The following is a 27,399-nucleotide window of genomic DNA, read 5'->3' as shown; positions in this document are numbered from 1 at the left end:
TACTGTAACGGAGAATACATGTGAACAGTAAAGGAACATTATGAAAGAGTCGTAGCTTAGTTTTCCTTAAAGGGGTTGTCCGCTTTCAAGTAGTTCCGCTGCAGACTTCTGGTGAACAGCTAATTGCCGTTGGGGTGCAAGGTGTTGGACACTGCCGATCAGCTAATGATGACCTATATTGAGGATAGGCCATCACAGGCTGGACAACCCCTTTATAGGGCAGCTGTCAGCAGTTTTGTACCTAGTGGACCTGTTACATGTGCGCTTGGCAGCTGAAGGCATCTGTGTTGGTCCCATGTTCATGTGTGCCCGCATTGCTGAGAAAAATGTTTTAATATATGCAAATGAGCCTCTAGGAGCAATGGGGGCGTTGCCATTACACCTAAAGACTCTGCTCTCTCAGCAACTGCCGCAACCTCTGTACTCTGATTAACAGGGCCGGGCAGTGAAAATGTCATGGCCCTGACTTCTCCTAAAGTCAATCAAAGTGCAAAGGGCGCGGCAGTTGCAGAGAGGGCACAGCCTCTAGGTGTAACGGCAACGCCTCCGTTGCTCCCAGAGGTTCATTTGCATATGTTAAAACTTCAGCTGCCAAGCGCACATGCAATAGGTCAGCCAGTTTCATAGGCATCTGTCAGCAGATTTGTGCCTATGTTTGTCTGTGGGGTTTTTTTTTTGCCAAGAAACACGCAGTTGGGGCTATAAACCCCTGCCTCCCGTGGAAAGTAATGGGAGGTTGTTCCCGTGGTGCTGTCCGCATGGAATTCTGCTGTCAAAAAATCCCGCCTGGATGGCACTTTAAGGGGCATTCCGGCTTTTCCATATTACAAACCTATGCTCATCCATATCAGATTGGTGAGGATCCAGCACCTGGCATCACCAACGATCAGCCGTTTTTGGAAGCCGCCACGGAGCAGGAAGCAGAAGACTCTGGAAGGCCACTGTACCAGCCCAAAACAGCTGATCTCAGGGGCTGCCAGGTGTTGGACAGCCACAATCTATTATTGATGAGGATAAATTGTCACCATCTATAAGCTGGAATACCCCTTTAAGAGCCTGGTTTTCACCCTATGCTCGGAGTATGCCTACGCAGTGGAACACGTTGCAGCCGTCGGAGGTAGCGTATGGATGGAGAGGTCCTCCTGACGCATACAGGACCTCCTACAGAAGGCTGAAAACAGATGTGAACAGGGCGTAAGTCACTTGGAAAGCTCGTGCTATTATCTTCCGTATTATCCACTGTTTATCTATGAAAACCACACACACAATACAAGAATGTAAAAAACAGAACTAAAACAACCTCCGGCTACAGTTCCACCGACCATCAGATAAAGGATTAGCGTCTCGTACACTCACTTACCTTTCATATCATCTGAACCGTGAAAAGTTAAAAAAAAATAAAAAGCCCCTGCAGTCTGAACAGTCGTTTAGATGTTTATCTGAGCCGTTGTGTCTTTACAGACGATGGAGATTTTGCCAATTTTTTTTTTTTCTATTTTTCTTGGGTCGCCAATAAACGTGTTGTTAAATCGAGAGCCGTCATGTTAGAGCGCGGGGCCGGCCCTCTGAAGTGCTCTAATCGTGGAAACTATTTCATCAGATTACAGGACAGGCTCGGGCTTTGATCGTAGACTTCAGAGGCCGCCCTACTACACTGTTCCTGGGCAGAAAACTATGGGTTAGGGTTAAACTGACCTACACAATTATAATCTTGGGCACTTAAAGGGGTCCTCTCAGTTCAGCAAATAGCACTTATCATGTAGAGAAAGTTAATACCAGGCACTTACTAATGTATTGTGATTATCCATATTGCTTCCTTTGCTGGCTGGATTCATTTTTCCATCACATTATACACTGCTTGTTCCCATAGTTACGACCACCCGGTAATCCAGCAGCGGTGGTCGTCCTTGCACACGGTAGGAAAAAGTAGCAGCCTATCTGGTGGCCGGGACCGCGGGAGCTCACATAGGCAGGTGCTTTTTCCTATAGTGTGCAAGTACGACCACCACTGATGGATTCCAGGGTGGTCTGTAACCGTGGAAACGAGCAGTGTATAATGTGATGAAAAAAATCCAGCCAGCCTGCAATAGAAGCAATATAGATAATAACAATACATTAGTAAGTGCCTTGTATTAACTTTGTCTACATGATAAATGCCATGTGCTGAAGTGAGACAGCCCCTTTAAGAGGGAATGCTTGAAAATGGAAAAATGGGTCTAAAATAGCGCCACTCTTGTTTATAGGTTGGATTTGGTATTGCAACTACGCTATACTTTCTCTTGTGTAACTGAAACGTACGCACAAGGTGTACTCCTCAGGGTGAAACTTTATGAATTCCCTTTTACAACATGACACAAAATTGCATGAAGGTGAACCAAAAATCTGCAAGAAATACGCAACGTGTGAGCTTATCCTAAGGGAGCACTCACACGTCCATATCCGTTTTGCGGCCCACAAAATAGCGATGCGGTCCGTGTGCATCCCTCACTTTTTGTGGGCCTCATTGAAAAAAAATGCCTATTCTTGTCCGCAAAACGGACAAGAATAGGACATGTTCTATCATTTGTGCAGCACAGATGACATCCGTGGGCTCTCCGCATGTTTTGCGGCCCCGTAAAAATGAATGGGTCTGCGTCTTATCTGCAAAAATAATATAAGCGGATTGGAGCAGACCGAAAATACAGTCGTGCGAATGCTCCCTGAACGTAACACATTATTTATTCTGCACAGTGAATAGAGCAAAATTGTAAATGTAACAAATGGCATAACGGCTGCTTTTTCCATCCTCCATAGAGCGCTAATACATGACGCGCCCCCTAAACTGCTGCCACTGAAAAATACCACTTCCACAAACCCTCTTTATGTAAAATATTACAGACATTGATGGCCTATCTTGGGGATTTTCTTGCAGATTTAACCCCAAAGTTCCCAACGTGCACTGCAAAGGGTGAAATCCGCAGAAAGAATGAAAGGGGTTTTCGAATCTCAAGATTTGTGGCATATCGCTAAAGTCAGGCGTGGGTCCCACCTCCGGGATCAGCTCCGATCTTCAGAACAGGACCATGAAATGAAAGGAGAGGAGCCATGAAGGAGCGGCCACCCTCTTGGGAGTTCCGAAAGTAAGCGAGCGCTGGCTCAGGAATTTCCAGCAGTCCCATGGCAATGAATGGAGAAGTGTCTATGGGTCTTCCAAAGATCATGCTCGCTTGGCTATTTTCGGGAGTGCCATAGCAGTGAATGGAGAGGACTCCCCACACGTGTGGTGTGCTCGCCTTCATTTCAAGGGACCCGTTCAGGAGTGGGTCCCGGAGGTGGGAGCTGCACCTATTTGACATTTGTGCCATATTCTAGCAACATGCCACACATTTTGAGATGGGGAAAACCCCTTTAACGTGCTGCAGATTTCAAATTCTGTACAGCAGGACGATTATTGCAGCGTATAGACCAGAGTCTTAAAGTCTTATCTACTGGTACTATACTTGGTCGCGGACTTGCCACATATACATCTGCATCGCAACGTGTGTATGGGGCCTAACGGTCGTCAAGCTTCAGCTTCTATGCACTGATCAAAAGTCTGAAGAAAATCGCTCATGTGAACTGCTGATAAACTGCCTTTTCTCACTGTACCAAACTGTAACAGGCAGCAGCATCTATGATATATATATATATATACACACACTGTACATACACACCGATTGACAAAAAATAAATCCTGCCCCAGGAAGGATTTGTTGGAATGATGCTTTATACGTGTGACCGCAAGGGCCCATTCAGACGTCCGTAGTGCTTTGCGGATCCGCACTTTGCAAAACACAGATACCGACCGCGTGTGTTTCGCAATTTGCGGACTGCACATGGCTGCAACCATAATAGAAAATGACTATTTTTGTCCGCACAGAATAGGAAATGTTCTATGTCTTCCGTGGAGCTGCGGAACGGAACCACGGATGCAGACAGTATCTTTTGCGGCCCCAGTGAAATAAATGGAACGGTTGCGGACTCATTCATACGGTCGTCTGAATGAGCCCTAATGATGATAGATGGAAGTGATTCCAATATTAGAGGAAAGGAGAAGTTTATTGGGGAATACTGTACAATTGAAAGGAGGCTCTAGGATACAAGATGAGATACGGCCTCTAGCCTGGATACAAGATGAGATATGGCCTCTAGCCTGGATACAAGATGAGATATGGCCTCTAGCCTGGATACAAGATGAGATATGGCCTCTAGCCTGGATACAAGATGAGATATGGCCTCTAGCCTGGATACAAGATGAGATATGGCCTCTAGCCTGGATACAAGATGAGATATGGCCTCTAGCCTGGATACAAGATGAGATACGGCCTCTAGCCTGGATACAAGATGAGATACGGCCTCTAGCCTGGATACAAGATGAGATACGGCCTCTAGCCTGGATACAAGATGAGATATGGCCTCTAGCCTGGATACAAGATGAGATACGGCCTCTAGCCTGGATACAAGATGAGATATGGCCTCTAGCCTGGATACAAGATGAGATACGGCCTCTAGCCTGGATACAAGATGAGATATGGCCTCTAGCCTGGATACAAGATGAGATATGGCCTCTAGCCTGGATACAAGATGAGATACGGCCTCTAGCCTGGATACAAGAGAAGATATGGCCAGTAGCCCAGACACAAGATGAGATATGGCCTCTAACCTCAATACAAGATGATACAGTTGGGCATGGAGGCATACAAGTTCTGTATGGCATCTTGCGGCACATTTGCCCACAGATGTCACAGCTGGGCCTGTAGACCCTGCACACTTGTAGGTGGCTGAAGCTGGCGCCCCAGCTGGTCCCATAAATGCTGGACTGGTGATAGATCTGGTGACCAGGAGGCCAAGGAAGTGTTGTAATCTAGAGAAGACATTCCTGGGAAACCCTTGCTGTGTGCGGGCATTATCCTGCTGATAAACGTCAGTTGGAAGCCCTGTAATGAGAAGACCACACGTGGTGGTAGGATGTCCTGCATATATCGCTGAGCTGTTAGTGTCCCTCGTATAACTTCTAGGGGTGACAGACTGTCATATACAATGGCACCCCAGATCATCACACCAGCAGTCGGGGCAATATGTCGCTCCACATCATGGGCAGGATTGAAGCGCTCACCACAAAGCCTCCATATTCGAACCTGACCTTTGTAGGATCCCAAACAGAACCTGGATTTATTGCTAAAAATTATATGGTTTTAGTCCGTAGCAATCCAGGCTTCTCATTCACGATACTTCTGCAAACTATGTATTAGCAATGTCAATAGCAGGACATGTAATGGGCACTGTGACACTAACTTTCCTTCTGTTAAGGCCCCATGCACACGGCCGTGTTTCACAGCCGTGTGCGGGCCGTGGAACCGCGGCCTGGATCCCTCCTGAGAGCAGGAGCGCACGGCGTCACTGGTTGCTATGACGCCGTGCGCTCCCTGCTGCCGGCACAGTACAGTAATACACTGGTATAGATCATACCAGTGTATTACTGTATTGCGGCGGCAGCAGGGAGCGCACGGCGTCATAGCAACCAGTGACGCCGTGCGCTCCTGCTCTCAGGAGGGATCCAGGCCGCGGTTCCACGGCCCGCACACGGCTGTGAAACACGGCCGTGTGCATGGGGCCTAAGTGTCTGGAAATGGCAGAGACAGGTGTGTAATGAAGGTGCCACCTGTGTCTGGATGATAGACAAACATCAAACAACCCTATCAACCGGTGGTCTGTCTGGAGTCTGCTTGCCATGTGTGCATGCCCTCACTTAAAGGGGTTGTCCCACGAAAATTCTACAGTTTTCAAACTGGCACCTGGATCTGAATACTTTTGTAACTGCAGGTCATAAACAATTTAGTATAGCTACTGAGTTATTCAACATTCAAAATGTATCTGTATAGCGCCACTTAATTTCTTATTTCTCTGACCGGCTCATTAAGAAGGCGACATCTTTCAACTGCCTCCTGAGCTGTGATAGGTGGAGCATGGACACGCCCCCTTAGCTGCAGCATAAAAGCCACTCCTCTTCAGGTGCAGCTTGATATAAATCTAGCAGAGCAATGAATGGGGAGATCTCTGGATCCATGTGAGGTACAGGGCTGGTTCTAGCTTTGTTAGAAAGAGATTGTCATGTGCTATATGATGTCTGATTTTCATTTTTTACATCAATCATGGCATAAAACTGCTACAAGAGGACATAGTTTTAAATTAGAGGGGCAAAGGTTTAAAAGTAATATCAGGAAGTATTACTTTACTGAGAGAGTAGTGGATGCATGGAATAGCCTTCCTGCAGAAGTGGTAGTTGCAAATACAGTGGAGGAGTTTAAGCAGCATGGGATAGGCATAAGGCCATCCTTCATATAAGATAGGGCCAGGGGCTATCCATAGTATTCAGTATATTGGGCAGACTAGATGGGCCAAATGGTTCTTATCTGCCGACACATTCTATGTTTCTATAAACCCTTTAACCACTGCTCCCAGCACCTAGTAACAGCTAGGTCAAAACATCGAAACAATCATCTCAGTCCCCTCAAACTATGTCAACTGGACAAAATATCCTTGAGTGCGTCACAGACACACGTCTGGAAGTAAACGATCTCTCACCAAAAGGTACACTCCTCCAAAGTAGCCTCTGAGAGCTTTTTTATAGAGCGTCGGGGGAAGCACTTTTACGTCTACCGATTTGCGCTGGGCAAATCATCATTAAAAGAATTCCCTGTCGATAAGCTGATCCACTACTAAGACCTTCAGTGATGAATCACAACCGATGGAGGAACCTGCAAATAATGTTCAATTCCCCTGCAGTGCCACCACTGGTGGAACGAAGCGTTGCACAATTTGCATTGAAATCAATGTGCTGGCCATATAATGCACAGACACGCCAGATCCTCCCTCTTGTTACTGCCCTCCACTTTGTCTAATAGATCAGGAACTTGAATGGGGGGGAAGGGGGAACAAGCTTCTGAATTTCCCAGTAGAGTATTTGAAAATTTGTTTTACATTTAAATGAACTTATCACCAGGAAATTCACTGTTGCAGCATTCACAATGCCTTGTTGGGCTAGCTCAGCTGAATGCAATGGCACTTTTCACTTAGCGATCTGTTGCTTCATTCTGGAGAAGAAGGACGAATCCGTATGCAAACGAGCAGTTAAGTGCACCAAGGGCGGGCCTAACCACTTTGTGCACCCTTGCTCCTCTTTCTTCCTCTTGCCAGCCCTTTCCTCTCCTTCTTGATTTATATGGTCAGGCGAGATGACTACGAAGAACCTGGCTCTCTCAATCAAGGAGATGGCAGAGGAAGCAGAAAGAGGGAAAAGTGCACAGTGTGGCTTAGGACCGCCCTCAGTGCACTTAAGTGCTAATTTGCATATGAATTAAAAGTACTTTTTCTCCAGAATGAAGCAACACATCGCTAAGTGAAAGGTATCATTACACTCAGCTGTGCTAACCCTACAATGTATTGTGCCTGGTTTATCAGTGAATTTCCTGGTGACAGACTCCCTGTAAATAAAATATTCAAGGTGTGCACCTTGCAAAACCAGATTCCTTCCTAAGGTCGAGCCATGTTTTGGAGCAGCCACTAGATGGTATTGCTGGTTTGCAGAACAGAGAGCACAGTCTGGGAATCCATCTCTGGTGCCGAGTTTACTGCCCTATTACATTACCTTGACCGTTCTATGAGGACAAGCGGTTACTTCTCGCTGCTGTGCTGAAAACCCAATAACCTCACATTTGGAGCATATAAAAGTCTAGTAATATCCCGAGCGCTGCTCTGGGAGGATCAATAATGCTATTAATAGCCAGTCAACAACATTCTGCAACCCTAGAAAAGCAGGACGATGGATAGGAGAACTGTCCAATCTGTAACGCTGATCAAAAAGAAGCAAAGAATGAAAAAGAGATTTGTGTACGGGCCAGAGGTTGAAACGCCAAAAATTCCTCCACAAAACCTCAAATGTAAACTAAAAAAGAAGGGATAAAGGGGCCATGTATGAAGCTGTGCACAGCCGGGCTGCATTCACTCCATGGGAAAGATGGAGATGGTCAGGTTTAACCCTGGTCCTGGCTTTAGGGTCAGAAGCGTCTTATCTGCTGGATAGGCCTCACATGCTACCAGGTCATGGCCTTAGGCCTCTTTCCCACGAGCGGGACGGATTGGCTCCGAGTGCGGTAAGTGAAACTCGCACCATTTTGTAAGCAAGTTCAGTCAGGTTTGTCTGCGATTGTGTTCAGTTGTTCAGTTTTTTCCGCGCGGGTGCAATGTGTTTTGATGCGTTTTTCATGCGCGTGATAAAAAACGGAAGGTTTACAAACAACATCTCTTAGGGTACTTTCAAACTTGCGGCAGGACGGATTAGACAGGCTGTTCACCTTGTCGGATCCGTCCTTCCGCTATTTCGCAGTGCCGCCACTCCGTCCCCATTGACTATAATAGGGACGGGGGTGGAGCTCCGGCGCAGCCTGGTAGTGCACGGCGAAAGGCCGTCGGACTAAAAGTCCTGCATGTCCGACTTTTTAGTCCGGTGGCCTCTCACCGCGAACTGCGCCGGAGCTCCGCCCCGTCCCCATTATAGTCGATGGGGACGGAGCGTCGGTCCGGCAGCACGGCGAAATAGCGGAAGGACGGATACGACAGGGTGAAAAGCCTGTCGGATCCGTCTTGCCGCAAGTGTGAAAGTACCCTTAGCAACCATCAGTGAAAAACGCATTGCATCCGCCCTTGCTTGCGGATTTTTCACGCAGCCCCGTTCACTTCTATGGGGTCAGAATATAGAACATGCTGCGTTTTTCATGCAACTGATGCGGATTGAGTTCACGACGTTCACGTCACGCATTGAACCCGCGCGGAAAACTCGCTTGTGTGAAAAGGACCTTAGGATCAGAAGCATCTTATCTGCTGGATAGACCATACATGGTACCAGGTCATGGCTTTAGGATCAGAAGTGTCTTATCTGCGGGGTAAGCCACACATGCTGGACCAGTGGAGATCCGACCACTGGTACCCCCATCGATCGCCACAACAGGGGACACGACAAAGGAGCGGCGGTCCACCATCAATGTTTCTGACAGCGAAGTAGAAGAGTTTGAATGGTAAAGCCCCTTTGTGTTTCACTGGCTGATTATTCTCAGCCTCTGCTTGCTGTCAGTGAATGAGATGTTCTGATTTATATCCAGAGGCTAAAAACGGTAAGGTCTTAATTAGAGGTGTGCGAATCGATTTGTACAAACCAAATTCATTCAAAATTCATTCTCCTTGAGCAGCGAGGGGCTGACTCCACCGCTCAAGAGACTCCCCCCCAGACATCTCACCTGGTCCTGTCAATCTCACTCCAGCGCTGTTGCTCCAAGCAGCGGCTTAAGCACAGAGGCTCTGCCGCTACCTGAGCAGCGCAGATACCGACTGTGCATGCGCCGCTACACTTCCGGTATCCCCAGACGTGAGCTGCTCAAGGAAGCAGATTCCTGAACGAATTTGGTTTCATACAAGTTGATTCCCTCATTACTAGTCCTAATTTTTCTCATAGCTGAGTGTTTGCTATAGAGTGAATGCAATTGTAGCAGTCATTTCCAGCCGGGCTCTTCCATGGTTACCGAACTATATCCCTCAGCATGTCCTGACGGTCACCGGATGTCAGCGCATGCTGGGTATTGTAGTTTTGCAACAGTTTGAGAGTCGAAGGTTGAAGACAATCCGCTGTTCGGTAAACAGCCTACACTCCGGACTGGCACACTTTACAATCACTGATACATTGTAGCAAACTATCAGGACAGGAGCTGTGATGCTCACAGAGCATTGTCTAGACTAGAAACAATTGAAGCAAAGTCTCAGCTGTGAGAAGTATCAGATCACAACAGGTCTTATGCCCCTGGCTATAGCTGGGGGAGAGGTACTGGTTCTTATTGAAGAGATCAAGTTTGGTGTTAGGAGATTTACTTACACACAATGCTTCATGGGAAAAAAAATATGCAAATTAGCTGTCCTCCAGAAGGTAGAAAACTGCCATATCGGCCAAACCAGAAATGCATCCAACCAGTATCCCTGCTCTGCACTGATGATGGGCAAGAACGCCGAAACGGAAGAAGCCTCTATAAGTTTACAGAAGAAGGTCTATTCTTTTTGGAGAAATCTCTGGTTTGCTGTTTCCATTCACTGGCAAGCAAGCAAGCAAAGATCTTAACCCCTTAGTGACCACGCACATTTTTTTAAATCACATTCCAAGAGCTATTACTTTTTTGTTTTTTCATCAATGTACTTGTATCAGGTCTTATTTTTTGCAGGACAAGTTATAGTTTTTAATGCAACATTTTGGGTACATGTGATGATTGATTAAAGCCAGCTGTTTAGCTAAAAACCCCTATGTTTACGTCAGTAAAAAGACGTATTCGTGGTCACTAAGGGGCATCTGTCAGCAGTTTTGCACTTATGAAACTGGCTGACCTATTGCATGTGCACTTGGCAGCTGAAGGCATCTGTGTTGGTCCCACGTTCATATGTGCCGACATTGCTGAGAAAAATGCTGTTTTAATATATGCAAATGAGCCTCTTGGAGCAATGGGGGCGTTACCGTTACACCTAGAGGCTCAGCTCTCTCTGCAACTGCTTCACCCTCTCTACTTTGATTTGACAGATAGGGGCATGATCACATTTATGCTGTCTTGTCCTGTCAATCAAAGTCCAGAGGACGCGGCAGTTGCAGAGAGAGCTGAGCCTCTAGGTGTAATGACAACGCCCCCATTGCTCCTAGAAGCTCATTTGCATATATTAAAACATAATTTTTATCAGCAATGCGGGCACATATGAACATGGGACCAACACAACTGCCTTCAGCTGCCAAGTGCACATGTAACAGGTCAGCCAGTGTCATAGGTACAAATCTGCTGACAGATGCCCTTTAAAGTAAATAGGCGTGCAAAGCATTTTTGGAGATATCACAGCGATGGTTTATCCTTAGAACAGGTCATCTATGTGAGATTGTTCGTGTCTTGTGGGTTGTGTTTTCATAATGCGGCCCCTGGATTACAGTAATCATCTCGTTGATTTGGGTACCACTAACAGCAAGCAACTTATTTTTACTGGGGAAACCATGGCCAGCCCACCATGTCCCCTGTAATGGGCGCCGCAGGGGAAACGTAGTATTACATGGCGATGTTTCAGATAAAGGGCCGAAAACAAGGATGGCTCAAGTCTGCCAAAACAGGCTTTTAGACGGTGGTCCCAAGTGGAGCACCTCCATGCCCTAAGAGGGCAGCCTTCACGAGACATGGTCGGAGTTCAAAACTTTCAGGGAAAAAGAAAAATCAGATACTGCGCGCAGTCGTGGTGTATCGGCATGCCTAAAATGACGTAAAAAATGTAATATATGCACAAGATAACTAAGCAGATTTTCCAATGTATTTTCAATCCAAACTTCATTTCTTTTAGCCATGAACTTAAGCCACGGGTCTAGGAGTGGCAGGACGGCTTCCTGACACCATGGCGGGCTCTTTTAGTAAACCGGGTGATTAATATCTCTCTCTTGCTGGTAAGTAATTTGAGGAATTTGGCATTGGGAATGTTTGTGAGTTACCGGCAGGTTTTGGCTGGCTCTTCATACTTTTTATGGCCCTGTGATTTTTCTTTTTTTACCAGTAATAAAAAGGCAAAAGGATGGGGGGGGGGGGGGCCCATGGCCAAGATGGGGATCCTGCTCCCAGCCAGTACCTGGATCTGTTCTAGAACTGCTACGATGCCGGCAGATAATACTAGCAGATGCCATTGCATGGAGGTAATGCATTCCCGCTGCCTGGAGAACACCAATGTAATGCTGTGCGCGTCCTCATTTATGGGAAACAAGCACATGAATCACCATCGTGTGATCCAAGCAGTAACACACCATCCCGAAAAAAAAAAAAAGAGAATAGGGTCTCGGGATTCCAATAAGTGATTCATCTTTTAGACGTTTTCCTGGAATGGATGGAGGAAACAGAATGGCGTCAAACCGGCCGGATTCAGAGTTTTTGTAACAATTCTGTAAATTGATTTAATGAAGACCGATCATGCTAGGGGAGGGGATAGAAATAGGCATTTGATTTAAATGCCTTAAAGGGATTTTCTGGGATTACTATGATTTTATATGGCTTACTTCATATACATATTCCCTGTGTTTTTTTATTTATTTTTTTTATTTGGACTCTCCTGACCTGTTTTCACCATGTAAACCAATCCCTCTGGTTTGTTCCCATCCTGTATGTAGCACTTCCTGTTACCGTATCCAACCAAACCCATTGTGCTCTTCTCTTTCCTATTCCACAGCACCGCCCCTAACATCGACCAGCCAGTTTATAGCTCCTCCCACATAGCTAGTTACATAGACCCTCCCCTATCACTGCCCCTAACAACACCCAGCTAGTTTATAGCTCCTCCCATCCAGCTAATTACATAGACACTCCCCTATCACTGCCCCTCCCATGGACATCACAGGAAAAAGAGCTACATGGACACGGTCACAGCCCAGAAGGGAACATAGGTGCAAAAAAGGTAAACGAAACATATATACCCAACTCCATCTGCATTGGAGGCTTCGTTCGTGGCCTCCATAGCAGATTCTATTTAAAAAATAAAATAAAACGAACAAAAAAGTCCTGCGGAAGGAAAAGATCCTGAAGGGAAACTGATCGGACTTTATTGTAGTCAATGGAGCTTGTTCACCTTTGTTTGTGTCGAATGTGGCACTTCCATTATTTTTGTTCTTCTGCGCCTCTAGCAGAATAATGAAAGAATACAGCAGTAGTGTGAACTCACCCTTAGGAATCACTCAGACGGCTGTTGTTCGGCCATTCCGTGCACTGGGGGGGGGGCGCAATTTGCGGTCTCCAATGCACGGGCAACATCCGTGTGGCTGTCGCGACGGATCCAGAACCATTCAACTTGAATGGGTCAGTGATCCGTCCGCACTGCAAATAAATACATGTTCTATTTTTTTGCGGTGCGGAGGCACGGAGAGAAACCCCACGGAAGCACTCTGTAGTGCTTCTGTGCCTCCGTTCCGCACTGACATTATGGATTGCGGACCCATTCAAGTGAACGGGTCCGCATCCGTGATGATTGCAGACCCACTGTTTGCGGGCCGCAATGCAGGCACGGCCGAACAACTACCTTTGTAAAGGACTATTTTAAAGAACGTTGAAACTGAACGGGGGACAAATGACCATTAATACTATCATTCAACCCCCATAAAGTTTGCATATTGCCGGCAGCACTCTCAAGGTTATGACAGCTTTTTTTTCAGACAGCAAAAGATAAAGTGCTGATCGTGGGGTGTTTTTCAATGGGCCAATTATAAGGTAAAAATAAAAATAAATAATAATTTCTGATCACTGACCCGTGTAAGGCTACTTTCACACTTGCGGCAGGACGGATCTGACAGGCTGTTCACCATGTCGGATCCGTCCTGCGGCTATTTCGCCGTGTCGCCGGACCGCCGGACCGCCGCTCCGTCCCCATTGACTATAATGGGGACGGGGGCGGAGCTCCGGCGCAGCACGGCGGTGCACGGCGAAAGCCGCCGGACTAAAAAGCCTGACATGCAGTAATTTTAGTCCGGCGGCCTTTCGCCGTGCACCGCCCCCGTCCCCATTATAGTCAATGGGGACAGAGCGGCGGTCCGATGAAATAGCCGCAGGACGGATCCGACATGGTGAACAGCCTGTCCGATCCGTCCTGCCGCAAGTGTGAAAGTAGCCTAAAAGGCCCTTTAGATGCCCCGCCTCTGTAACATGTGGGGTCAGTACTGGAAAGCTGAGGTGCACCGAGGGGAACGGCCCCGCCCCTCAGTGCAATGAAACCCTCATTAGCATAAAGAAAACAATGTTTTATTTAATGAAAACCACAATCGATTTTCTCAAGACAGGTATCACTTTACTCAGCAGGATCGCCCCTACCGGGGACAATGGATTGATCCTGCTGATGTGCTCTTTAAGGAGAATGTGACAAAAATGCGTTACTATGACTGACATATTAGTAAGTAAGGACCGAGTATAATTGCATCCACTAGACAGCCTTCCAAAGTGGCATGCCCGGGCTCTAGGGAGGCACATCACAGGATTCACCTCAATGAGTCAAATCTGAACACAATCCAACAGCCCATTCTGTGACTCCTGAGGAGTCGCACAGTGTACGTCACATGAACACTGTCAGAGCTGCTGACTGGCTGAGAGGGGACATGTGACACACCATGTGACTCCACAGAAAAAGGAAAAACCCTTTTTTTTTCATCCCACCACCTTTTGGCACTTTTTTTTAGGTTGTTTTAAAAGGGTTTTCCGACATTTTAATACTGATGACCTATCCTCGGTTGGGGTCCAACACCCAGGAGCCCCCTCAATCAGCTGTTTCCAGAACATTATATAGTTGCTGTGCTTGGTATCGCAGCTCTTGCGCTACGCCTAGGCCATGTGACCGATGAACATGTCGTCACTGGCCTAGGAAAAGCAGCAAGAAGGCTGCAGCACTCACAGGATCACCGGTGACTTCACGAAACAGCTGACTGGCGGGGTCCCGGGTGTCAGACCTCCACCGATCAGATACCGATGAGGATAGGTCATCGGTAAAAAATTTTTTAGGAAAACCCCTTTCATGCATGTAATAAGACTCATAGCTCTATTTCACGAGCATGTCTAGTGTGGAAATCACGAGCTGTGTGTGAACACGATCCTCCATTCTGGACACTGCTAGTCTTGCAGGAGCGCACGGCATTATACTGATTTATAACGCTGTGTATCTCTGCATGAACTGATTGCAGGAACAGGAACACCCTGAAATAAAGCTGCCGGTATGATCCTGTAGCAGTAAGGTCATGCAGAGTCACACACCATTATAAATCCGTATAATGCCGTGCGCTCCTGAACAAAGGATCACGCTCACACACGGACACGCTTTGTGTAACAGCCCTAAAGAGGTCATTCATAGTGATGGTTTTCCTTTAAGAAAGATATTTTGTATGTCTCAGATGACATTATTGAAAGTGCTACTTCTCTCTACCAACAGCGCCACTCTTATCCAATGGCTGGGTCTGGCATTGCAGCTCATTCCCATTCAAATATGACAACAAGCCTATGGACAAGAGTCTATGTATTAAAAAAAATAAAAAAAATGACAACACATTTATTTAAAATCCTGGACAACACCTTTAAGTCCTCAAAGAAAATAAACTCACCGGGCCGGAGCAGTAGGAAATATGACTTTTACATGGCTAAATGCGAAATCCTTCTTCAAGATTTCCCGTATCCATGACTTAATTCCTGGTCCTGTATCACCTGTAGACGACAGGGACAGACGTGACTTCTACCATATTGGGGGGGCACAGATTCATTTTATATCTAAATTTTGACGAATAAACATATGCAAATTTTGGGCAAAAACAGAAACATCGGGGTAGATTAACAAATCCTACCTTAACCCCGGTACCCTCTCCCCCCACCCATTGCGCAAAAGAGTCTAAAACACAGAATAAATGTGTTGCGAGGCACGTTTAATGTTTCTTTGTAATTGGCTTAGTAAATTCCCCCCACTGCGTTATATCTCGTGGGGCAGTGTATGGCACAGGCATTAAGAGGCACATTTATTAAGACCAGCGTTTTAGACACCGGTCTTAATAAGCCCCTGCGCTGGTGGTGGATCCGCCGGAGTTATGAAGAGGCGCCTGTCCCTTTCCCTTCCCACGCCATGCCCTGACGTGAGCTGGGAGAAGTCGCAAAGGACAGGAACCAATCAGCCTTCTGTGGTCTTGGCATGGTGCTCATGTCTAGGGAGAGCGCCCCCTGTATATACAGCACTCACTTCTTGCAGGATGTTCTTGATTTTTGGCAGGTAGGCGAATTAAAGGGTTTATCCAAAACCATAAAAGAGTGTCCAACCCGCACTGGTGATCATACTTACCTGGTCCCCACCGATGGGTTTGGTCTCCATTGCTCCACAGCCGACTCTTTCTCTCCCTGCTGCGCTGAACTCAACCTCCTGTTCATGGAGGGGCACGTGACCGCTGCAGCCAAACACCTGTGATGCAAGGGGAGCAGGTCACTACCGTGGCCAGCGACTGGCTGCAGTGGTGGCGTGCCTCCCCCTCCATGAACTAGATGAACAGCAGAGAGATAAATGGCCGATCTAAGAGCGATGGAGACCAAACCCAGTGCTGGGACCAGGTAGGTATGATCAGCAGCGTAGGTCGACAACCCTGGGAGGTCTTTCATAATTTTGGGTAACCCTTTTAAAGTGACGCCATCAAGTACGTGACGTGTTTCGGCTCATGCAGGTCCTTTCTTTCTGCCTTTTCAGACTGTTCAGTAAAGTTGGCCATAAACATTAGATGGGAATTGGCCAAACCTGATGATTTTGGCAGCTTCAGTTGAACATTGTATGTGTATGGGGCCTCCAAATTCTCATCAGCAATCAGGGGAGATAAGAATCAGGCATGTTGGATTTTAACAACCCACTCTTTTTGTTCTCGGGGAGATAAGCCGCTGTCAGAGGAGTTTGGCAGTGGCTTTGTTCACTCTCCCATTCACTACATATGCACACTTGGCCGAGCTGAGCATACCATACATGGTGGGAGGATCAGGAGAGATCAGCCATCATGTACGGCCAGCTTAAAGGGGTATTCCCATCTCAGACAATAGGGACATATCGCTAAGATATGCCCCCATTGTCTGATAGGTACGGGTCCCACCTGTGGGACCCGCACCTATCTCTAAAACGAAGCCTAACAAGACGCCGGCGGCGCTGGGTCTGGCCACCACCAAGCCTTCTTATTGGCCCATTATAAATAGCCGAGCGATATGCTCGGGTATTTTCGGAATCCCCATAGAAATGAATGGGAGCGCACCTCGCTTGCACGGCCACCGCTCTCATTCATTTCTATTTTTGCCGGCCATATAGAATCGGGAGGGAAGCCGTGCATGCGCAGTGCGCCCTCCAGGACTTTGCCGGCTCTATTTATGAGCTAGACCCGCACCTATCAGACAATGAGGGCAAATCCTAGCGACATGCCCCCATTGTCTGAGATGACACAACCCCTTTAAGTTTATGCTGACCGAATAGTTGAGAGGATTACTCAATTGTGGTGCCCATTGTATTGGTTTTCCCCGGAGTGTTCCTTGAAAAAAGCGGACCCATCAAATCTCTTCCAGACCTAATTATTCTGCAGACTGGACTTCCACCAAAGAAAAGATGGGCCCTAATTGAACTTTTATTACATGTTGAGTAAAATTGTGAAAAAATAAAAACTGCTAAAAGCTACAGAAAAAGACCGTAAAACCGACAAAAACCAACATCGATGCCAGCCACTGGCAAACTAAAGACATACAGCACAATGAAATTAAAGGCATGTTTCCAGTTTAGGGATTAGTAAATGATCAGGTCCATTGTCTTTTCTGGGAAGCTCTACCCCAGAGGATCATGTCGTACGCACAGATTACTGGAGAATTTCACGTTCCCGAGCTAATCATGGAGCTAAATGAAAAATTCCTGACGACAACAACCAGCAAAACATATTCCACACAACAGTAATAAGGCTGCTGAATTCTGCCAGTGCTAATCTAAAAAAAACTTCAAAAAATGTAAAGGGCTTATTCTGGAAAATAATTATTGTGCAAGGAATAAAGAATACCAAAAATAAAAATATTCCTTTGGTATGGCGCCCCTGCTGCATCTCCTGTGGCTGAAATTCTGGTCCACCTTCTGCATTCGGTGGTAACTTCCCTGCACTCTCCCTCCTCCTCTCAGGGCCAACACAGTCATAGTGATGTGGCCCAGACAGCGTTCAGTAATTCCTCCCTACTTCAAAATTCATCGACATATGCAGTTCTCTCTCTCTCTCTAGACCAAGGAGAAGAAAACTGCATGACAGACCATAGTGCTATTTATTTGTGGAGTTGCTGCTGAGGCTGTGTGTGATGGACTATTTTCTACAGGCAGGGGAGGGAAGGGTTAAGAGCTGATTGCAATGCACTCCTGGGAGATGCAGGTGCCTGATGGTCATCTGAGATGACCTGCTGCCTGTCCACAGAAAGGGAAGAGACCAGAGCTGCAGAGGGGTGAGTAAAGAAGCTTTACCCCTTTTCCTGACCGGAGGATTTTCCATTTTTGTTTTTCACTTCTGGTCTTTCCGGAGTCATAACTTTTGTATTTATCCGTTCACATAGAAGTATAAGGGTTTGCATGTTTGTGGGACCAGTTGCACTTTCTAATGGCACCATTTAATATTGCATGTGATGTAGTGAAAAGCTGGAAAGAAAAATCCAAATGGGGTGGAATTGGAAAAAAGGCAATTCTGCCACAGAATTTATGGGTTTTGTTTTTACGGTGTTCCCTGTGTGGTAAGACTGACTTGTGCCCTTCATTCCCTGGGTCTGTACGATTACAGAGATACCACATTCATAGTTATTCTTGTGTTGTAATACTGAAAAAACTAAAAACTTTGGGGGGAAAAATTACGACTTTGTTGCCCTATAAGATGCACTGCTTTGCTCCAAAAGTGGGGGAAAATGTCAGTGCATATTATAGGGCGAATACTAATGAGCAATTCCATTATGGAAGTACTGATTAGTACAGCAGGACTGCGGAGCGGTGAATACATATGGTTCTTGGCATACGTTTTCATCAAGATGTTTGAGCCCACTTGTACATCAAGGTGATGTAGGTCCCTACTCTACTGAATGCAGCAATGCACAATGACTACCACCACTGCCGCTGAACTTTACCTACTACAGATGTTCACATCTAAGTTATTATCTCCTGAAGGCCCCCATCACTGAGGGGTTAAATGATGGTGGTTCAGAACAAGCCGGAGGCTCCCAGTCTGCTTCTTGGGTCACAAGTCTCCATGCAAAACCACTCAAAATATTCTGTCAGTATCTAAGCCTCATCAGCATTTTATTTTAAAATCACTTTAAAAAATAAAAAGTGAAAAAAAAAACTAAACAGGCCATTTACAGGGAACCCGAGAGAGTCCCTCATGACAGAATTTAAAGGGGGATTTACATATTGATTACCTATCCGCAGGACATCATTGATATGAGATTGATGGGGGTCCGACTGCTTGCACCCCCACTGATCCGCTATTTAAGGAGGCCAAAGAGCTCACAGGAGTACCCCGGCTCCTCGCAGCTGAATATTGAGAAGGTAGGGAGGATGATAGAGAATCAGGAACCTAAGATGTCTGTGTGACAAACTCTACGGAGTCAAGACATGGCTGAAAAAAAAGTCATCATGGTGGTCTGGTCCGAACGGAGAAGATGAGGAACGAAAACATTTATATCAAAGGAGACTTCAGTGAATGTATCCCTGTTCTCCTGTATGTTTGGTAGTGCAGGAATGTAAATGAAATAAAATATTGGCACCCATCAGGGGTCCTAATGTGGTGTTATTTTGACAGGAAGATAAGTGCTGCACGCTGCGCTATTCTTTCTGTCAAATCTGAAGGACAGAGGCTTAGAACAGAGCCTGTGAGGGCGGTGAGAGAATAGTCTTATTTTGTTAACATTTATCACTGGTCGCTTCCTTGGGGGGGGGACTTGGTGAGAGCTTCTTGTCAATGAAGAGGCTGAGAACCACTGCTATAGATGACATCATGGAACATCCTCAAAGTCAATCAGTTCACTTCTATGTGGAGAGGGCATGATGCCAATCCATCAAAAAACATCAGACGGCCTTGGACCGGAGACCATGGACATAGTACAGGCTGTATCTAACGGACCTGCAAGACAATATACAAAGACCCTGCACGGAGCGATTCTGAGAATGATGTGGTTCTGTGCAGTTCCCCTTAGTATTTCTTAGGGCAGCTCCGAGGACCAGTTCGGCTCTGCTGCGTCATGTCGGCTTAGCCATACTGTTACCTTTGAGTCCTTAATTCCAGATTAATTAAGGGTCAGAATTGAAAGCAGGGCAGACATAACGCAGCGCCTGAACCGAAACCCTTCATGCTTAATAAGAATGCAAACTCGTGAAGTGAAAAAGACATGAGGGCTGGCCGCTGACTCACAAACAGCAAGCGAATGACCTCATGCCCATTAGTGGCGCCGAGCTCGTTAACATCAGCATTACTGTACGTTATGATCGTCGTCTGCTCCAGGTACAAAGAGAACTAAGGTCTTTAAAATGCATGACTGAAAGACGCGAACGTTCAGTTTGGTTTAAGGGACAGCAAACAGTGCGGAACATGGCACATGGAATAACAAGAGGGGGGGGGGGGGGGCGTCACCCTGACCAATTAAATGAGGGACGGTCATATAAAGCCACTGGGCTAATTATCTGCACAAGTGGAGACTCTTCACAGAATTCTCCAATGGTCACTGGTCTCTGGTTGTAAGAAGTCTAAAAGGGGGTCTGTCAGCAGTTTTGACCATATTAAACTGCTGACAGCACTACGTATGGGCTGGGGAGCTCAGTACAAACATATCTTTTGTGGAGCTTTTCTTCTCAGGAGCAGTGTGAATATGAAGTTTTGTTCTGCCCCTGCAAGTGCCCAGGGGAGGGAGCTTCCCTGTGAAGTGCTCTCTGCATGAAGCTGCTTCACTGCCCCTCCTCTCTAAGGGACAGCTGTAGCATCCAACCAGGAGACTACGACAGCTGTCAATCAGCAGAGGGGAGGGGTTGTCAACCTGCTCACTGCAGAGAGCATTTCACAGTGAAGATCCGCCTCCTGGGCACTTGCAGGAGCAGAAACTGGCAGAATAAAACTTCGTATTCTCACTACTCCTGGTGAGAAAAGTTCCACAAAAGATATGTTTGTACTGCTCACCCCAGACCCTATTTAGTGCTGGCAGCAGTTTAGCCTCACCACCCTGTAATCCAGCATCCGTGGCCACTCTATATTAAAAAGCTCCGACCTATGTACACGCTCACAATTCTGGCCACCAGAGAGGCCGACACCTTTTCCTATAATGCGCAAGCACGAACACTGCTACTGGATTGTGGGGTGGTCATAATAACCCCTGGAAACAAGCAGTGTATAATGTGATGGAAAAAATGAATCTAGCCAGCAAAGGAGGCAATATGGACAATCACAATACATTAGTAAATGCCTTGTTTTAACTTTCTTTACAAGATAAATGCCATCTGCAGAAGTGAGACAGTCCCCTAACGGTAAATAAGTAAAAAGGGTGTTTTTTTTTATTTTTTTTAATAAAAACTGTCCCCTCTCTAATAATTTTAATAAAACTTGGATAACCCCTTTAATCAAGTCTCAGACTACTTGCACGGCACACAGCGGTTTGTCTCTTACAGCCGGCTCCTGACAGACCGCAGCTCATGACTGCGAGAATATCCAGCTGATAATCTACTCATACATTTCCAGGAAGAATAAGAGAGGAATAACACAACACACGGTTCTAAAAGGTAATGTATGTTATTATAAATGATATTCCCAGACACGTCAGGAGAGCCTTACAGTACACCCACCATTTGGTGAGGATAGGCTATCTGGGCACTCCATGGCACCGTTATTACAGGGCACTGGTACTTAGTGCTGTGACTAAATTCAGCAATGACATTTCTGAAGTCTGGCATTCTATAATTCGTCAGCTCCGATAATCTGGCACTTCGGCCTGTTTGTGGTAGAGAATGTTGTGACTTTTATAACCCACTTATGTCCGTCCAGTAATTCAGAAAACCTGAAACCTACCAGCGCCGACTGATGTTATACTGCAGGAATATTACTGGATACACCGTAGACTACCGCAGCAATTCTATATACCATCATAACAGCAGCAGAGGTATTATATATTCTGTAACAACGGTGCATAATCCGCAACAAAGGTCTATATTCTGTAACAGGAGGTGCATAATCCGCAACAAAGGTCTATATTCTGTAACAGGAGGTGCACACTCTGCCGCAGGGGCCTGTGTTCTGTAACAGGAGGTGCATACTCTGCCGCAGGGGCCTGTGTTCTGTAACAGGAGGTGCATACTCTGCCGCAGGGGCCTGTGTTCTGTAACAGGAGGTGCACACTCTGCCGCAGGGGCCTGTGTTCTGTAACAGGAGGTGCATACTCTGCCGCAGGGGCCTGTGTTCTGTAACAGGAGGTGCATACTCTGCCGCAGGGGCCTGTGTTCTGTAACAGGAGGTGCATACTCTGCCGCAGGGGCCTGTGTTCTGTAACAGGAGGTGCATACTCTGCCGCAGGGGCCTGTGTTCTGTAACAGGAGGTGCATACTCTGCCGCAGGGGCCTGTGTTCTGTAACAGGAGGTGCACACTCTGCCGCAGGGGCCCATGTTCTGTAACAGGAGGTGCACACTCTGCCGCAGGGGCCTGTGTTCTGTAACAGGAGGTGCATACTCTGCCGCAGGGGCCCGTGTTCTGTAACAGGAGGTGCATACTCTGCCGCAGGGGCCCGTGTTCTGTAACAGGAGGTGCATCCTCTGCCGCAGGGGCCCGTGTTCTGTAACAGGAGGTGCATACTCTGCCGCAGGGGCCCGTGTTCTGTAACAGGAGGTGCATACTCTGCCGCAGGGGCCCGTGTTCTGTAACAGGAGGTGCATACTCTGCCGCAGGGGCCTGTTCTGTAACAGGAGGTGCATACTCTGCCGCAGGGGCCTGTTCTGTAACAGGAGGTGCATACTCTGCCGCGCAGGGGCCTGTGTTCTGTAACAGGAGGTGCATACTCTGCCGCAGGGGCCGTGTTCTGTACAGGAGGTGCATACTCTGCCGCAGGGGCCGTGTTCTGTAACAGGAGGTGCATACTCTGCCGCAGGGGCCCGTGTTCTGTAACAGGAGGTGCATACTCTGCCGCAGGGGCCCGTGTTCTGTAACAGGAGGTGCATACTCTGCCGCAGGGGCCCGTGTTCTGTAACAGGAGGTGCATACTCTGCCGCAGGGGCCCGTGTTCTGTAACAGGAGGTGCATACTCTGCCGCAGGGGCCTGTGTTCTGTAACAGGAGGTGCATACTCTGCCGCAGGGGCCTGTGTTCTGTAACAGGAGGTGCATACTCTGCCGCAGGGGCCTGTGTTCTGTAACAGGAGGTGCATACTCTGCCGCAGGGGCCCGTGTTCTGTAACAGGAGGTGCATACTCTGCCGCACAGATAATCCACTGCAGGTGTCTAAATACTGCAGCAGAGGCCAAAATAACGTGCGGTGATGGAGGTTTTATTGGAACAGGGTAAAATAACAATGCCCTAGTCCCCCTCGGAGCGGCCGGTCGAGCATGCGCATCTCTATGGGAGTCCTGGAGACAGCGCTCCGATATTACGGGAACTCCCATAGAGATGATTGGAGCAGTAGTGCGCATGTTCTGTGCATTTCAGGGGGCTCCAAGGGGTACAGGGTACACGGAATCCTGGTCAGTGGGGTCCAGGCAGAAGGACCCCCATCAATCAGTAAACCCCTATGTGGAGGGTGAGGAATACCCCTTTAAGTACAAACAAAGGAGGAAGTTAAAAGAGACAGAACAGAAGAAGAAAACAAGGAGAGTCGAAAATTATATCCACAAAACATCCCCTCATTTTAATTAAAAAGAAAAACCCATAAAACATTTACATATGTTCTGCTAATATGACGTGTCCCCCTGAAGGGAGTCACAGGCAAATGGGGGAGATTTATTAAAACTGGAGTAAAGGAATACCGGCCTAGTTGCACATGGCAACCAATCAGATTCCTCCTTTTATTTTCCAAAGGAGCTGTGAAAATTTAAAGCAGAAATCTGATTGGTTGCTATGGGCTACCGGTTACTGCTAATGCTATGAGGGCAGTGAGGCTACAACAACTGCTGTAGGGAGGGGGCGGGGCCTCTATCTGGCAAGGTGTCTCAGGGTGCCCGGTACAACACATCACACCGTATATACAGAGGAACCAATGAAAAAGTACCAGCGGAGCCGGTGATGGCTGGAAGTAGGGACAGCACCTGATCCGTGCAGGAAGATGACGGAAGCCGAGTGCTTTCCTGCAGGAGACACCACACACCGCGCTAAGGAGCCGGAGGCCGCCATGACATCCACGTGACTGCAGGGCTAGCTGCGCATGCGTGCTGTTCTTATCGTGCGGATGCTCCGCGGCACGTTACCTGACAGTCTTATGAGAGGTGAGATCCGCCTGCTGCTCTATAGTGTCCTGTACAGTCAACATATAAATATACCCCGAGCTGAGCACCCCCATAAACCGAAAACGAATTATATACTGTGACGTCACTGAATTATCCCTGTACTGTGACATCACTGTTTATTATCCCTGTACTGTGACATCACTGTGATTACTATCCCTGTACTGTGACATCACTGTTTATTATCCCTGTACTGTGACATCACTGTGCTTATTACCCCTGTAAAGTGACATCACTGTGTTTATTATCTCTGTAATGTGACATCACTGTGTACATTACCCCTGTACTGTGACATCGCTGTGTGTATTATTCCTGTACTGTGACATCACTGTGTTTATTACCCCTGTACTGTGACATCACTGTGTTTATTATCCCCTGTACTGTGACATCACTGTGTTATTATCCCCTGTACTGTGACATCACTGTGTTTATTATCCCTGTACTGTGACATCACTAGTTTATTACCCTGTACTGTGACATCACTGTGTTACTATCCCTGTACTGTGACATCACTGTGTTTATTACCCCTGTACTGTGACATCACTGTGTTTATTACCCTGTACTGTGACATCACTGTGTTTATTACCCCTGTACTGTGACATCACTGTGTTTAGTACCCCTGTACTGTGACATCACTGTGTTTATTACCCCTGTACTGTGACATCACTGTGTTATTATCCCCTGTACTGTGACATCACTGTGTCTATTATCTCCTGTACTGTGACATCACTGTGTATATTACCCCTGTACTGTGACATCACTGTGTTTATTACCCCTGTACTGTGACATCACTGTGTTTATTACCCCTGTACTGTGACATCACTGTGTTTATTATCTGTGTAGAATGCTCCAAAGAGCAAAAAAGAAAAAAAACGCGCACTGCACTGGGAACTGCTATAAAATGTTTTATTAAAAATAAAAACATGACAATCAGCTACGCGTTTCAGTGGTGGTCCGCCGTCTTTATCAGGCTGCTTCATCAAGGTAGGTACAAGATATATGTACACAATGCTGGATGTTACATAAATTGGTTGTAATGTGTAAAACACTTCTCGGACATTACAGAAGATGGAGGGCCGCCATTGAAACGCGTAGCTCTTTGTCATGTTTTTCTATACCAGTACCCAGTGTAGCACACGTTTTCTTTTTTAGCCCTTCTGAGCTTTCTTCTCCACGTGTCTCCTCTGGCATCCATCGAGATGTTTGCGGCCAATGAGCGCAGCAGCCCGGTGTTGTTCCTTGCCTGCACAACACTATCCGGGAAGGTATAGTTACCTGGGTACTGGGGTATCTGAAGATATTACACTAGGGAGTGCCCCCCTCTTCTTTCCTGTACTGTGACATCACTATGTGCATCATCTCTATCTATGTGCCCGTATTGCTGAGAAAAGTGATGTTTTAATGTATGCAAATGAGCCTCTAGGAGCAATGGGGGCGTTGCCATTACACCTAGAGGCTCTGCTCTCTCTGTAACTGCCGCCTTCTCTGCACTATGAGTGACTGGACCAGGTGGGATGACGTTTACATTGCCTGGACTTGTCAGAGAGAACAGAACCTCTAGGTGTAAGGGCAACACCCCGTTGCTCCTGGAGGCTCGTTTGCATATGTTAAAACATAATTTTTTTCCCAATCGTCCATGACAGGACCAGGAAAGAGATGGTCCACCCCCCAGCACAAAAAACCCACGGAGCCTCTCCCTTTCTCAGTGGTTTCCTGTCCTAGGGAGTGGATCCTACAGGTGTGTGCCATAGAGGGGAGTAGTTTCTCCCTGGCAGCCTATATTTTTTCAGCTGGGTTGGGTGTGTGCCAGGTGAGTTCCCCGCTCCACACACCAAGAAGAACGCAGGAGGACACAAGATGAGAAAGCTGGCCGCTCTGCAGGGCGCAGTGTGACAGCTTTGGCGGCGCTGGGTAGCGCTATCGCAAGAGGGGACGTGGAGTGCCCTTACAAACCTGTAAGGCATATGCTGGTCTGCAAATGCTCCAGCAGGGGGCCGGCAGCAATCTCCCATTCGGCAGAGTCAGGGTCGAGAAGGGGGCGGAGCTACATAATAATGTGAAGAAGTCCGACTCGCGAGGCCTCAGGATGGCGTGTGACGTCAAAAATCCCGAGATTTCGTCCCTGTACCCAGGAAGTGCTGGAAAAGTGATTTTGAATTTAAAGACCCATCGGAAAGCCTAGGATCCTTGTTGGGAAGGTCCGGATACAGGCTACTAAAGGTCATGGAGATCAAGCAGAAATGGCGGCTCACATAAGGGAGAAAGACATTTTGTTTATCCCATACTTGGACAATTTTTTAACAGTGGCTCCGTCCAGGGAGATTTATCTTTCGCAGGTGAATCAAGTAATTCAGATCCTGACTTCATTGGGTTGGATCGTGAACAGGGAAAAATCCAGAATGATCCCCCAGCAGATACAGAGGTTTCTGGGCATACTGTTGGACTTTGATGTCCCAAAAATCCTTTTGGACCTTGGACAAAGTGGAAAAAGTAAGGTCAGTGGTGTGGGATCTGAGTCTATATCCCTACATCCCAGTCAGAAAAGGTATGTCCACCCTAGGTACCTTAACATCTTCAGGTAGTTCTATGGGCACAGGCGTATTCCAGGTGACTCCAGTGGGAGATTCTCCAGTCTTGGTCAGGGAATCTGGAGGAATTGGACAACAAAACCCTCATCTCATCAGTCACTGGAGTGGTGGCTGCTGGAAGAGAATCTAGATCAGGGGGTCCAATGGAGAGTGGTAAACCCCTTAGTAGTTACTACAGATTCCAGCCCTTCTGGTTGAGGGGCCCATGTTCAGAACAGGGTTTTTCAGGGGTCCTGGGACAGTTCAGATTGGGAGATTTCTTCCAACGCAAAGGAATTAGCTGCATTTTCTGAAGGTCCTAATGAGGATTCTGCCTTGGCTTTAGAACCGACATATAAAAATGTCTGACAGTAGTTCCGTGGTAGCCTACCTGAATCAATAGGGGGGAACTCGGTCTCCTTGTTAGAAGGGAAGGTATTGTCATTATCTGCCCTGCATATCAGGGGCGCGGACAATTGGAGGGCGGATTACCTGAGTCAGCACAGGCTGGACCAGAGAGAATGGTCATTAAATCAGGAGGTCTTTCCCAAGATAGTAAGGCCTCTTTCACACTTGCGTTGTCCGGATCCGGCGTGTACTCCACTTGCCGGAATTACACGCCGGATCCGGAAAAACGCAAGTGTACTGAAAGCATTTGAAGACGGATCCGTCTTCAAAATGCTTTCAGTGTTACTATGGCACCCAGGACGCTATTAAAGTCCTGGTTGCCATAGTAGGAGCGGGGGAGCGGTATACTT

At 47.1% G+C, this 27,399-nt stretch overlaps 1 protein-coding gene across 1 annotated transcript in view; it reads right to left on the bottom strand.

Annotated features, from left to right (window-relative positions):
- LYPLAL1 (lysophospholipase like 1) overlaps window positions 1–24,002 on the bottom strand; it is a 40,806-nt gene extending 16,804 nt beyond the window's left edge. The window contains exons 1-2 of the mRNA XM_044289972.1: window positions 23,880–24,002; window positions 15,197–15,296 (exon numbers count right to left, since the gene is read on the bottom strand). Of these exons, the coding sequence (XP_044145907.1) occupies window positions 15,197–15,296; window positions 23,880–23,964 (185 nt within the window). The 5' untranslated portion in view covers window positions 23,965–24,002. The remainder of the gene's footprint in view (window positions 1–15,196; window positions 15,297–23,879) is intronic.
- Window positions 24,003–27,399: the final 3,397 nt, after the last annotated feature.

Source organism: Bufo gargarizans, chromosome 4, assembly GCF_014858855.1.
Source record: "Bufo gargarizans isolate SCDJY-AF-19 chromosome 4, ASM1485885v1, whole genome shotgun sequence".
Classification (NCBI taxonomy): domain Eukaryota; kingdom Metazoa; phylum Chordata; class Amphibia; order Anura; family Bufonidae; genus Bufo; species Bufo gargarizans.
Note: the sequence above shows the minus strand (reverse complement) of the source record. Positions and strands in the feature narration are given on the sequence as shown.